At 39.8% G+C, this 14,958-nt stretch overlaps 1 protein-coding gene across 2 annotated transcripts in view; it reads right to left on the reverse strand.

Annotated features, from left to right (window-relative positions):
- Positions 1-1,370: 1,370 nt before the first annotated feature.
- The window catches only part of LOC106657130 (cadherin-99C), a 131,748-nt gene continuing 118,160 nt past the window's right edge, over positions 1,371-14,958 (reverse strand). The window contains exons 9-20 of one of the 2 annotated variants that reach the window (XM_014378458.2): positions 12,037-12,186; positions 11,677-11,895; positions 10,972-11,166; positions 9,412-10,029; positions 9,203-9,343; positions 8,809-9,093; positions 7,692-8,729; positions 7,324-7,622; positions 6,817-7,152; positions 5,378-5,608; positions 3,995-4,227; positions 1,371-3,875 (exon numbers count right to left, since the gene is read on the reverse strand). In XM_014378458.2, the coding sequence (XP_014233944.1) occupies positions 3,463-3,875; positions 3,995-4,227; positions 5,378-5,608; positions 6,817-7,152; positions 7,324-7,622; positions 7,692-8,729; positions 8,809-9,093; positions 9,203-9,343; positions 9,412-10,029; positions 10,972-11,166; positions 11,677-11,895; positions 12,037-12,186 (4,158 nt within the window). In that variant the 3' untranslated portion in view covers positions 1,371-3,462. Of the gene's footprint in view, positions 3,876-3,994; positions 4,228-5,128; positions 5,199-5,377; positions 5,609-6,816; positions 7,153-7,323; positions 7,623-7,691; positions 8,730-8,808; positions 9,094-9,202; positions 9,344-9,411; positions 10,030-10,971; positions 11,167-11,676; positions 11,896-12,036; positions 12,187-14,958 lie in introns of those variants that run through there. The other variant, XM_014378459.2, reaches the window with a different exon arrangement.

Consider the following 14,958-nt stretch of genomic DNA (forward strand, 5'->3'; position numbering starts at 1 on the left):
TCTGAAAAAATCTGAAAAAATTTGAGGTTATGTATTTTGATGTCAAAAATAAGTGGAAAAAAAGATCGGGCTTTGTATTGCATCGTAGCGCCGTATATGAATTTTCAAAATTTTCAATGATTTTTTCTGAAGGCCTGAAGCACTCAAAAAATCTAAAAAAATTCAAGGTTGTTTGGATTGTTGAAAAGTATTTTTATGAATTTTTTTAGATTTTTTAATTTTTTGATGTCCTCAGAAAAAATAGAGATCGAAAATGGACGTTTATACCGGAAGTGGGGGGTAGGAGGGGGAGGGGGTCTAAAATTTTGTTTTTGGGACCTTTTTACTATGTACTATAACATACCAAAAACGCGTCAAGATCGGTGACATACGAGCGCAGGTTTATTTAAAAAATTCTGAGCCTTACCCATATACACTGTTTATCTGTGGCAGAAGAACAATTTCTCTGTTTATTTTTCTCTCTTTTTTATTTCAATGGCGAAAAAAATCCGACAGGCGATGGTACATAGTTAGTTTGATTCGACGAGCGCGCTCCGAGCAGATATAGAATTTTTTACCGGAATAAATATTCCCTCGGCAGAGCTATACCAGAGCTCTACCGGAGTGTGTACGTAAAATCTGCATCCAATATTGCGTTTGGGTTCGTGAACCTTTCAGGCGGCGTTAACAGCTCGATTGAATTTTTTCCCTATTTATTAAAAAACCACTCCTGGCTGATCGTAAACAAACAGCGTGCGGACGCGCGCGCGGTCGAGAACTCCTATATCCGTGTAACGCAGCAGCAGCTGCTGCTGCTTTGCCTGTACCGGCTTGAAATTGAGAGCGAATCCACTGCAAGTTGGTTACCCTAGTTAGCGTTAGCTGTAAGTCTGCATTTATACTATGGTCGAGGGCAAAGCTCGTGTGGTCGTAGTATATCGTTAACCCTTGGCTCGACCGATTCTCAAACGGAAATATTATTATTTACATAACGAAAAGAGGTTTGAGCTACTGTGAGCTTATCTTATCGTGCAAAGTCTCGAATCATGAATTGCAGATGCGTTTCAGATTTGACTCAGAGACGAGTATACTGAGTAATCAATGACTTCCGTCAACGAGACCGATTATGCAAATAATTTTATGCTAGTGCGTAGACAGTTGTAATATTGAACTACGTTGGTCATGGAGTAAATTAACAAATTTAATCAAAATTCGATCGACCCTTCAAATATAGTACAAAGGTTTAGCTATATGTATAGAGCTAGTACTTGTCAGATGGAAATTAGATCCTAGCGTTGCCAACTCTCCTTCCTGTGAACGTAATTGATTCTGGACAATCAGTTGTATCGGGGTTAGCTTAACATTCTATATATGATGCCACTTCAACTGCATTTATGTAATAATATAAAGCATTTATTTTTTTATATCATATAACAATTTTTTATACATTATCATCACTCCTTATTACCTATATCATGATAAATACGTTCAATTGTAAAGTTGTAAAAATCATAAAATGCAGTATAACATCAGTGTAGAAAAATTTATCTCTATATATACGCGTAAGTACATTTTTCAATAAGTTAAGAATAATTATAAGTATTCGATAAAATATGACTAAAGGCACTTTCCGTGGCCAACCCCTGATAAAAGAGAAATAAAATTGAAACGATGAGATATATTTTATCGTTATTATCAGAGGTAATACAATGCGCAAGATTGAAAAGGAAAGTCCGTGGAAACATTTTTTTAATTAAGTACGTTAAACTATTTTACAACGAATAATATACATAATTAAAAATTATAATAATATATATAATAGTAATTTTAATTATTGGGATTATTACATTTAACAGGCTGACTAAAATTATACTATATTTTATACGAATATTGAAATCAAAAAATTTGATAAAATTTTTTCAAGATTCAAGATTCAACGATCGAACAATATATTATTATTTATATATTTCTTTTAAATATTTTACTGAAGTCTTTTAATTTACAATTGAGGTAACTTCAGGGCCGATTGATTCTTACAATTTGACCTCTTTTTTCGACCATAAACGATACAATACAGTACATTAATACTGTCACACGAATTCCGAGTCGAAACCGATTATGTTTTCGCATAAACATAAACAGCTTCTATTAAATTACATAAAAATTTACAATAGTCAATTTTCAAATAAATTTATACATAATTTATATTATATACTATCACCATAGTAATAACAATTTTTATCATGTTTTACCTAAAATAATTCGACGCGCGCAATCAATCAAAATCTAAAGTAAATATATTTTTTTATATAAATAAACTTTTTTAATAATTACATTTTTTTAAAACTAATTATTTTTAATAGTATATGCACTCATACTCATGTCATGTACAAACTCATTCACCCATCTGTTATCTACTTTATTTCGTCATCAAATAACTTTATACACATTGGACGGTTTATCAGCAGAAGAGTTGAAAACTGAGTTTACCGTGCAAAAAGCAAACTCAGTCGATCGCACTGAATAGTTGGTGTGTCCACATATACGCATGCATTCTGTGCATGCTCGTTATGGACAAAATACTCAGTTCTACGCCTACTCAGAGCCAGATATAATGGGTGCAACCTACTGCTACACCAGCAAGTTTTCTTTTTTTTTCGCTGGAAAAAAAACAAATAATCGACTATTTCAACAATAGCAGAGTTTTTAGTTCTAAAACGAAAAGAACGAGAACTAAATATGTTGGTACAAAAGTGTACAATAGGTAAATTGCAGTCATTATATCTGGCGCTCAATCACTCTAAAACCTCTCAAAAATGAAAACTTTTGTCGTATAATTAAAAATTATATATTTGATTATGCGTATCTGTAAATACTTTTGATTAACGAATGCATCTTCGCAATATGGTTACGTGGAAATAGAACAAATTAACGTAAACTTTCCAAAACGATCATCCATAAGTTACACCTACCGACTAAAATAATGCTAACTTTATACTTGCCGATCATAATCGTTGCTTTATAAAGCAAAAATGTATACATTTACAAATATTGGAGTTGCATTTTTGGGACGGACGGATAAATCGCTTTATATACTAGTCATTATACATATCATATTTCCTTCACGCGCTTCACAACTTTTTTAAAAATAGTTTATGATATACGTGACATAAAATTATTAACAAGTGTATGTTAAATTGATATACATGATTCTACTTTTGTGTTACACATATAATTTCCTCATCATTGTCATTCATGGCTAAATATTAATCTCAAATAAAACGAGAAAAAAAACAAAAAGAGTCAGTTTTTTGTTCTGTTTGTCTCGCTAGATCACTTGATCGTCGATGTAGCCATCAATCAGGGTGTCACATGCACTCACACGCAGACATTCATACGTAAATAATAGCTGTACATCGCACACACACACGCACGTGCACATCAGGTAAACAAATAAAAAACATCACAAACACATGTTATTGATTAAAGTTCGGTCGTAGTCTCTACGGGGCTCTGCTCACCGAGATAACTAAAGCCGAGATGCGTGTAATCTTTGCGCTCCCGGAAAACGACATTGTCGTTGGACGGGCTCACGCTCATAAGGTCCTGCTGCTGTTGCTGTTGCTGCTGCTGTTGCTGCTGATGGTGCTGCGCATACAGCGGATTCAGCACAGGCGTGTCGTGATTCAGCGCGACCGCGCGATTGTTCAATGTGCCGTGATGATGATGATGATGATTGTTTAAGGTCGAGGTCTGATTGTTCTTGTTGCGTCCGAGGGTGGTCGAGCGCCTCAGAGAGTGCACGCCGACGTTGTTGTTGCCGTTGTCGTGATTACCGGCGATGCTCGAGGCGCGAGCAGTCGTGGCGGCTTCCGACGATACGGGACTCTGCTGACCTGAGGGTCGACAGAAATTTTCGCGTTTATAGAACATACTCCTGTTACGACAAGTGCATTACGTGCTCCAGCTGACACGTCTATATTATTATTATCAATATCGTACAAAGTACACGTACCAGTGCTCTCGCCATTCTCCTTGGTGATGTAGCTGACGTTGTCGAGGCTGAAGGCGTGGTTCTTATTGCTGAAGTCGAGCTGCAGATCGTTGTAACTGTCGTTATCGTCGACGGGCACACTCATCTGCAGCACCTGCGTCTCGTACTCCTTGAGGTTCGTCGGCTCGTGGTAGACCGGATCGTAGCGCGGCACTACGTACATGCGCTGCATTCGCTCCTTGTACGCCTTATACCTGACAGCACGAGCGTGCGATAAAGTGAAAATTATTGATTCTGCTCGTAAAAGCATTGCACTCCGAGAGAGAGAGAGAGAGAGAGAGAGAGAGAGAGAGAGAGAGAGAGCCCGTTATACATCGGAGGGATACCAAATGCAATGAGTTGGATAACTGTTTAGAAATCCAATTTCGCTCTACTTTAATTACAGTAATTTAAAGACGTACTTGTGATTGTACAAATGTGTTTGATGGACTATGGTTTTTTTAATTTATACTAATACTAATAACGTAAAAATCTCAGAGACCAATAAGCGTAATTTAACAAGCTCGCGATGTTTGTGTTTTTTTTTTGTTCAAACTCGGACACTCTGAGCAATTTATGCTTTCTCCCTGGACTCGTGTTAAGTATACGCGCTGTTTCACATGCTTTGAAATGAATATAATTACCCAGAATAAATGAGCCGAACATACCGAATCGACCCTTTGAAATTTTTCAGTTTAATGAGGACTTTAATGTAATGAAGGAATACATTATTAATGCAGTATGAGCACAGGTCGAGGATGCAACGCTTAGAAATTATCTTTTGAAAATAGGAGAATACGAAGCTGTATACATTTCTGAATAGTTACGTAAAATATAGTTACAGATACTTTTCTACTTATCATGACGGAAAAGATCACTTTATGCAACGCGTGTGCTAGATTCTCTTTTTTTCAAACTAGAATTCGCAAACGTTACACGTGCCAAATAATGAGATATCTCCTTTATGGCATTTCTCTATCACGGACTAATTATGCTAGTACTGGAATGAAGAATTTTACCATATGCATGAAACTTTTCCATTCCAATGAGATTACATTTGTGATCGATGGTTGTTACGGCGCACGATGAAATAAAACTTGAAATATTCATACTTACAACTTTTGACTTTTACGATATCGTTGCAACGAAAGTTATTTCTTTTGGCGATTCCTTACAATTTTGCCAACTTTTATTTGTCGCGTTTGAAAAAAAAACAAAAAAATAGACACATAGGCATAATTTGTTATAGTTACGAGAACAAACTTTACGTCTTACGCGCATTACAGCTACGTGTGTGCGCGATAAATCGAATTTATAAAAGTAACAAAAACTCTTCGTAGAGCGAGTGAATTAGGTGAAACTTACCGAGACCACGAGACGCATATATAGATGATGCCGGCGATGCCGAGAAACAGGATGACAAAGGCGATGGCTATGAGAGCGTAGGGGAAGACCTCGCCGCTGAACGCGATGGCTGTGTGCGATCGCTGCGGTTCGGGCTCCATCACGGGTGCGTGTATGTCGACGGCAGTCGCGCGCAATATCGGCGACAGGTCGTAAGTTATGTTGGACATTGATGATTTTTCCAATAGTTGTCTGTAAATGTCAAGCACACGCAGTTTGGATTTTATTTTTTCATTTACGTTGATTGGCTTTTCCTAAATAATAATACTGGGAAGGGTATATTTTTGATTTACGCAAAAAGTGAAAGGATCGTGTTTAATGGTGTAGTAAATATTTTCAGGATAAATATTCAGAATAAAACAAAAAAAAAGGCAAAAACGCGTCGACCGACATCCAATTTCAAGAACAAAACGACGCAGACTGCACGAGCACTGTACTGTTATTATTACTTTGCTAACCTTGTATTGTTAACACGAACTTCACAACAATAACGCAACACACGATTTTATACTACGGTACAACACCTCTTGCGCGCTGAAAACCGGACACTGTGCACTCTATACCAATTTTCCGCGCGCACTCCGTGGACACGACGCGATGCGAGCTCGCCGATGCGAAGACCACGACTAATATAATATTTCCCAGACAGATCAGTGAACTCCCATATTTCGATCAGCGTTGGAAAGTTTTATAAGAGCGCAAGTGCATATAAAATCCATTTACGGAGTGTGTATAGATGTGTATCGAGGAAAAGAAGCTGATACACTGTTTACGCGAGCGCCGCTATACTACTAGCATAGTGGTACAAGCAGGTAGTAATAATAGTCGCTGTACGTGTGTGTTTCTGTATGTGTATGTGCGAACGCGCACACACGTATATTTTCAGTTTCTAGGCCGATTTCTTTTGTACAGGTGTATAAAACGCGCGTGTGTGTATCTGTGTACGCGCGTGCATATAACACGCCAAACGATAAACTCGTTTTAACGAGAGCTGCACTAGCTATCGCTTTCTATATGTAATAGCGCGCGTGAGTTATTAGCTACATGCTGGCTTGTTTTTTCGGCGTTAGAAATATGAGCAGCGGAGGAAAGAAAAAATTAGAGATGAAACGAGACAATTTTTAATACAACGTCAGTAATTGTTAGAGCAGAAAATTTTTTTGCTAAAAAGTGCGGGAGTGCAGCAGAGCACGCGTGACTTCGATCGATATAATTTTGGTCAATTGATTAGCAGAGAGATATTGCGCAACGATCGGAAGCGCCTCGTTAACGGCTTAACAGAAAAAAAATCTTACTTAACGTTCCATTAACTATGATTAGCAATTGGATAATATCCTTGGACGAGCTTTAATCGAACGTGTGTAGCCAAAGGAAAGCAAAAGGCATTAAAAGTTACTTACTTCTGCAGCAAAGTGCTATTCCTTGTCAGTATCTTTCCACTCGTGGGATCTATCACGTAGAACCATACGTCCGAGTCGTAGTGACGAATTTCGATGGTATTGTTGGGGGTCAACAATTTTCTCAGATCGATCTTGTCGATCTCGATAATCAGACCAGTCTTGTCCTCTATAACTCGGGCAATTTTCGCTCTATCCTTGGACAGTTGCTCCGGTTTCGTATCCTCGACGGTCAGCACTAAGAAGTGCTCCTGACCGACCAGATTAACGATAATAGGAGCTTCGACTGTGTACGAGTTGTTTGTGGAATTTGGATTATCTCGAATTTGTACCATAAATCTGCAAAAGTAGTTTACATAAGTTTTTGATTCTGCATTCCGTAAAAGTTGAAAGCTTCTGCGAACGAATAAACATCTTTGAACTCTCAATACGCGTATACGTGTTTGCAGCTGTGCAGTTTAATCCTGCATGCAGAAACAAAACAAAGGAAAGAAATTTGAGTTAACTGACCTGAAAGGCAGCTCTTGCGGTTCGACAGCGTCAAAGGTAGCCGTCGTTCTGACGATACCCGAGCTTGGATCTATAGCGAAAAAATCATTGGCCCGACTATTCTCCTTGTCGAAAATAAGTGAGAACTCGAGCTTGCCAAAGCGTCCATTGTCTTTGTCTTGGGCTTTGACCTCCAATATGGTGGAATCGAATTGAGTCGTCTGCGCTACCTTGGCGAAGAAGCGATTTTGAGTCAACTCAGCTTGAGGGAAAATAAATTCGGGTTTGTTGTCGTTCACATCGACCACCTGGATTTTTACCTGAAGAAAAAATTGTAATGAATAACTCTGTAAAAAATCTTCATCTGTGGAAAGCATCAAGATACCTACCATCGTAACATTTCTGCCAGTTTTCAACATACCAGCCATGGCTTCCAATCTGACTTTTATCTGATAACTTTCGGTCGACTCGTAATCCAATTCACCTTTTTCCAACCATAACGCACAGTTTCTCTCTTCCGTCACATTAGCTTTGAACAATCCGTTCTCGTTACCTTCGTAAATTTCGCAATCCAGGGGAGTAGACGCAGCATCTCGGCCACTCGAATTGATGACCGTGAGGGTTTTAATCAAAGTGCCAGCAGTGGCATCTTCAGGCACCTCAAGATTGTACGAATCCTCGGCAAATCCCAGAGCCTGCTCGGACTGCGGCGAGGCAACATGGCGTACGTAAACCGGCACGGTGACGACCGACGACAATTGCGGATCGCCCAAGTCGTAGGCTCGCACATCAACTTGGAATTCGGTGTCGGGTATTTTTCTAAGATCATCTCTTATACGCAGAACACCGCTGTCGGGATCGATGACGAAGTATTTTCCGGCGTTACCACGACCCAAGATGCTGTATCGAACTTGATTTCCAGGCGCCGTACCATCGGAATCGGTGGCTATGAGATTGAGCACCGTAGCTCCAATCTGAACGTTATCGTCTAGCCAGACGGGCCTTGGAATGATCGTGAAAACTGGCGGTATGTCGTTGACGTCTTGGACGTTCACGACGATCTTGGTCGTGGCGCCAGGAAGTTTGCTCGTATTTTCGACGGTGCCGACGACGAGTATGTGTTGAGCCGCACGCTCGTAGTCCAAACCACGGCGCGTCTTGATTGTGCCGGTTTTTGCGTCAATAGAAAAGAGATCGGTATCGCCTTGTTTAATAACGTAGGTTACCTCTTTTTTAGTGTCTGGATCGTCAGCCAGAACTTGTACGACGACGTATTCCGGTACGTTTTCTTTGACGTTGGCTTCGTAACTGGCTTGATGGAATATCGGTACCTCGTCTTCAACGTCGATGACTCGAACCGTAACTGTGGCTGTAGCCAATCTCGGCTCTTGTGCGCCATCCCTCGCCGTGACGACAAATTTGTACTCCTGTAGAAACATTTACGCATGAGTAAAGATGCCTTTTTTTACAAATGGTACAATGTATATTGAAATATTTAATACTCACATGATTTTGTTCGTAATCGAGAGCAACTTTGGTAAGAATTTCTCCGGTTTCGGGATCGACAGTGAATGGTATGTCATCCGGAGCAAAGTAAGTAATTTCTGCATTGATACCTTCATCGGCATCATCAGCGTGAACTCGACCAATGAGCTTGCGCGATTCACCCTCTTTTACACTAAATTCGTAGGGCAAGCCGACGAATTCTGGATTTTTGTCGTTTATGTCCGTCACTTTAATGTTGACCGTGGACGTGCTTGACAAACCACCCGCATCTTCAGCTTTTATTATCTGTAAAAAGCGAGAAAATATAATAAAGAATTTTGAAATATCATTTTGTGTGTCAGAATGTATGTTTGATGTTATTTTGAATAACATAAATTAGAAAAATTGCATTTACCAATTGATAACGCGTAAGGTCCTCACGGTCGAGTTTCCTTATAACGGTGATGATTCCAGACTTATCACCGATTGAGAATTGCCGCAAGTCATTACCGCTTACGATCGTGTAGGAAACAGGATCGTTTTCCGGGTCGATAGCCTGTTGGTAGCAAAAACCAAGGTTAGTCGATGTACAATGTGAATTTCGAAAAAACCAAATGAACTCACTTGTATAGTCGCCACTGTAGAGTTGATGGAAGCTCCTTCGCTGACTTGTACCTCGTAGACGTGCTGTTGGAAAACCGGAGAGCGAGTGTTCGGCCCGGGCACGACGTTGACCTCGACGATCGTTTGCGAGTAGCGGCCGCCGTTGTCCGTCGCCTGCACGGTTATGCTGTACTGCTCGCCGGCGTTGAGTTTGCCCGTCGACTCAATCTGGCCGGATTTCGGGTCGATCTTGAACTTCTGCAGTCCGTTATTGGACACGTGATAGATAGAATAGGTGATCTCGGCGTTGACGCCAGCGTCGTTGTCCGTAGCCTCGACCTTGATGACTTGACGCTTCGTCTCGCCGGCCTGGACGGAAATGGGCTGGAGCATCGGCAACACCGGGGCGTTATCGTTCACGTCGTTCAGCTGCACGACGAACGACAACGGCGAGGAGGCCGCCGCGCCTGGACCGCCGTTGCGCTCGCGCGCGACCACTTGAAAACGAAAGCTCCCCGGGCTCGGCGGATCGCGATCGAGATTCTCCTCGTTCACCACTAGCTGGCCGGTCGACTGGTCGATAGTGAAGAACGGCGTTGTCAACTCGAACGTGTACTCGGGTTTCGGATCGTCCGAGCTCTGTGCGAACATAAGTCGACGTTTTTTATTGCCGTAAGACGTTTGATGCGAAAAGTTTCAATTTAAAGTGCATATTACATTTTTTATGAAGTCATAAAAATCTATCTTCTAGTCGGATGATACGACTTTTAATATTTTAACATTTTACATTACACGTGCATATTTTTTCCCATTCCGCCCCACATCTGTCGTATTAAGGCTTCAAAGAGGAGTTATTTATGTGAAGATAAGAAAAATATATGCGTTAAGTGAAAAAATCAGTTTTTTGCTATCTTTAGCGAATGTCTTTCTTCAATAAAATATATATTAATGAGATCATTATAGCGTCGAATCGATACATAGTCATGACGATGAAATTCTTTAGAGTATCGTAATTTCTATCAAACTTCCTACGTCATCATAAAAAAAAATGAATTCAACTCTATAAAACGCGATACATCTATTTTTGCCGATACTAACGATACTGAAGAAAAGAAATAAGTAGAAAAAGTAATATCGTAAGGTTACATTTAAGCCAGGCAGAGATTTTTTCCACGTGGTAAAAAGCATCCGCTCGAGGATGCTATCTAAACGATTTTAACTCGAGCAAATATTTGTTTTTCTACTTCTATTGAGTCAAAAAAGAAAAGAATAATTTTTCAGACGGAACAATAACACAAAAAATGTGCTCGCTTTGATTTTACGCTTTTAACGTTCTAAATGCGAACCCATTCGATATTCTGCGGTAGATGAATGGAAACAAGAGATAACGATTGAAGTAAAAAGAGCCAATGATGAGCGAAATGGAAAAAAATATCTTTTTTACAATCAACGACTGCATCGAGCTCCGATGAGCGGTTTTACTCTAGGCATAAGCATTTTCAAGCGTGTTAATCATTGCGATCAGTACTAATGAAAAATCTAGAGAATGTCTATATTAATTGATGTATAAACATGACTTACTAAATCAGCGTCGGATACTGTAAGTACGATAGGATTGCCGGCGGTATCGGTGACTTTAGTACCGATTGCGGCGTTTTCATCGACAAATCCTTCGATCGACGTTGCGCTTATGACCGGTGGATTGCTGTCGACTGGTTTTACGGTAATTGTGAGCTTAGCCGTTGCCGAACGCTCTGCGTCCGATACTTCTGTGGCCTTGAAAAAATAATGTTTATTGAATTTTAGAAGTTCAATGAAATTCTCTTGTATATAAACTGTTGAACATAATATCGTTAAAACGAATGCAATTGTAGAGCAATATTTTCTAGATGCTTAACTTGTATGATTATTTTTACTTTGCCACTTGCCAATTTACAAAAAAAGGTACTCGCCATCTAGTAATGGAGGTTGGCGCTAATTATTATTAAATTTTCAAAACTTTTTCGAGACAAAAATTATTGAGTATTAAACGTCAATTTTCAAGCAAAATGTTTGAATTATAGTGTGAAATAAACCTTGTTTTTATTTTTAAAATGAAAATAATATATGTTTAAAAAATAGCACTAATACATTTATTTACAATGAAAATAAATATAAAAATACCAGAAATTAAATTTAGTATCCGTTACTTTCCGTTACTTTAAATTTAATAGCTGATTTTACATTAAATCTGTATAAAATTTAAAGCTTTTTCAACAGTATAATCACTATAGAAATTTCATTTACCTTTATGATTATATCGAACTTTTTGGTGACTGTTGTGTCAACCGCTCGCACCTGATTCACAGCTCCTGTGCTGGGATTGATTTCGAAAAACTCACGATAATTTGCCGGGAATCCACTGAGAAAGGAGTAACGTATGGGCGCATTGATACTGTCCATGTCGACGGCTTGAATTTTTTCTGGTGCAATGTTAAGTATGCCTGAGAGAACTCCACTCGATACCTGCAGATCAACAAAGAGACACACACACACACACACACACACATACGTATTATTCCCATTGCCGAGGCTTAATTAATTAGTTATATTGGCAATTCAAGTAGCAACAGAAGCAGCAGCAGTAGCAACATCCAATGTACTTACCGAGGACGAGTACTCGGGATTGATGCAAGCTCCATTGTGCAGCATGCAGCCTTGATAAATGAACGAAGGGTCCTGATCGTCGTCATCGCGAATGTTCACGGTCAAGGTTGTCGTCGACGTGAAACGCTCGGCCGGATTTATAGCTCGATCCTGAAAATATAATCACCATTAGATTTTTATTCTCGACAATTTATTCAATAATTTTCCTGGATTAAATATCGATTGGTCCGGATGAGATAAATTTCGATTAACTCGTGTATCGCGCGACGGGTATATAGGGCTGCACGGCGGCGCGTTCTATTTATAAATATACACCCGCGCCAGTAGCTACAAAAGTTTTACGACAAGGAAATATAATGGAAAAACCTCATTAAATGCATGAGATATATATTTTCGCACAGTTTGTCTTTTTTCTCTGGCACACTACTCCGCGGCGTCGCTACATATAATAATAATACGAGCGAGCGGCAAAATGATATTCCAGGTTACTCGGCCATTTCGATTTAGTCTCGCCGACGCCGCTTTTATGGCTCTGTCATAGCTATCCCGCCGCTTTATACTAGCACTAGCACTACACTCACGAGAATGAAAATTGGCAATATTTATCATTTTGACTTAGTTTCGATGATATCTATTGCACCTTGCCGCGTGTATTATACGAAACATTGATATCTCTTGCAAACGTCGGAATTTAATTAAATATACGCGCGTGTAGCAAATATTGCATACGCAGCGGGATGTTTAATGTACGTAATAATACGTGTACATACAAATATAACACAATATAATACGCTAGAGAAAGAGCTACGCATTTTCATTTACATCGCGAGATTTTCGAATATGCGCGCAATACTGCCACCCGTTTTTCGAGGCACACTCAGCTCAGCTGCATTGATTTATTTTATTACAAAGGGCAAGGTTGGGAGTTTATTAATAAATACCAAAGAGACCACACGTGTGTAGCACAGCAGCGACACATTATTGAATCTTTTTTTCTCTCTCAATTTTTTTATCGAACATGCCAGAATAGTTTTTTTTCTGGCGAGACACTACTGGCAAAAACGTGCAATTTAGGCGGTCCAGCTATCAGGGATATATACTTTCGACGAGTGCCTTTATACCTATACGCGGCTGCAATACTGGGAAGCTCCACTTTGACAATTTAGTAATGCGCAGCGTCATCGTCAAAGCAACTTGTTGAAATTCTGGTGAGTATTATATACGTGTGCACTCGCTTTGTCCGAGTAATATGCAGCAGCACCGTACTGCTGGATCATATACTGCTGAATTTTCTCCTTGAACTAATTATGCATCGGATATTCTTGTAATTGAGATCGAATCAAGTTACAGCCACGCGCACTCGATATACTCCGAGCGTGAAAAAGTTTCCAGCCTCGCGGTGTAACAAACGCATTTCGGAAATGCTATTAAGACGTGCTTCAAAGTTAAAAGCTTCGCCCTCAAAATCGCGGGTAAAAAATACCCCTTCGCGTAACGTGCCACCACTGCGGTAATAGCCGCCGCAGTTTACACACTACGCGGAAAAGAAGTTTAGCAGACTGAAAATGTTTAAATTTTCATTTTATGACCCCTCGCGCTCGAGTTGCGTATATACACAAATAAGATAACATAAAACAGCATAAATCTTTTCAATGGGTACAAGTATTTATGTATAACGCAAGAGCGGGCGATCGTTGAAAGGCCGTAACATGAATTCTTATATTGAAAAGGAGAAAAAGTTTGCCTTGCGCGAATACCGATGCAACGCACGTATAAACTGTATAATGTAGATAAAGTTTAAACGAAGAGAGAGAGAGAGAGAGAGAGAGAGAGAGAAAGAGAAAAACCTTGTTTTATAAGTCAGCTCTGCGTGTATTATATACAAACACACGAGCATAAAAATTCATAAAGTCTGCTAGTGAGCTGGAAAGCGTTTGAAAACTTCTTCCGCACGAGTTCATGCTACAACGTATTTATGCTCTCTGCGATGGAAAAACTTGAACGATCTATTTACCCCCAGCCCTCCCCCGACTACCCTCTAATAAATGAATTTTTCAGCACAGTTATTAAAAATCTCGATAAGATCAAAAGTATTTTAAAAGCTCCGCGCAAAAAAATGTGTTCCTGATGCGGCTTATAAAAGCAAAAGTCCCGAAAGGTAAACAAACGTTTCTTCTAGCATCGATTTCGAGCCACGAGATTTGTGGAATCTCTTCTTCGGGTCAGGCAGAAATATAATATGCTCGCGCAGGAAACGCGCTGCACAGGTGTATAACAATGTACGGCAAGATGCGAGTCGAGTGTCCACCAAGTGTTATCAGCCGTCGAGACATGTATAAGGAATTAAGCCGCGCAGCTGCAGGCTCTCTATGTAGACTCCTCGTTTAGGTCCATTATTATGTATCCCCCTCCATCCCTCCGTCGAGAGGGTGCGGCTGCGATATCGAGGCCGTGGCATCGCTATACATGCATTGCCTACGCATTGTCTTTTTTCCTGCTGCTGCTACAACGGCTAAATATATGTATAGGTATGAAAAAACTTTAAACCATTCTACAGGCGAGGCCTCTCCGGCACTGAGAGAAACAGAGCAGGAGAGGCTTTTCTCGATAAATCGCTATCGATAAGCGTCCAAGGAGAGGTATCGTAAAATAACAGTAATATATTGAAATTTAATCGGGCGAGATGTGTGCTCTTGATTTTTTTCGTATTATAAAATGTGTATCCGAAAATTTCGAAAGGAGCATCGCGCACGGCATGGGGCTTTGACGCGAGAAATTTCCATCGAATGTATTAATACGTAATCCCAGCTCTGCATATACGCGGATTGCAAAAAGAATTCATATTTCAATTATTCGATAATATCTCTGTAGCGCAACAACCGACGGAGCTAAATAAATCATTGTAAGAGCAATATTGTTTGC

This window comes from Trichogramma pretiosum, unplaced genomic scaffold (assembly GCF_000599845.2).
Source record: "Trichogramma pretiosum strain Unisexual culture from Peru unplaced genomic scaffold, Tpre_2.0 scaffold14, whole genome shotgun sequence".
Taxonomy (NCBI): Eukaryota; Metazoa; Arthropoda; class Insecta; order Hymenoptera; family Trichogrammatidae; genus Trichogramma; species Trichogramma pretiosum.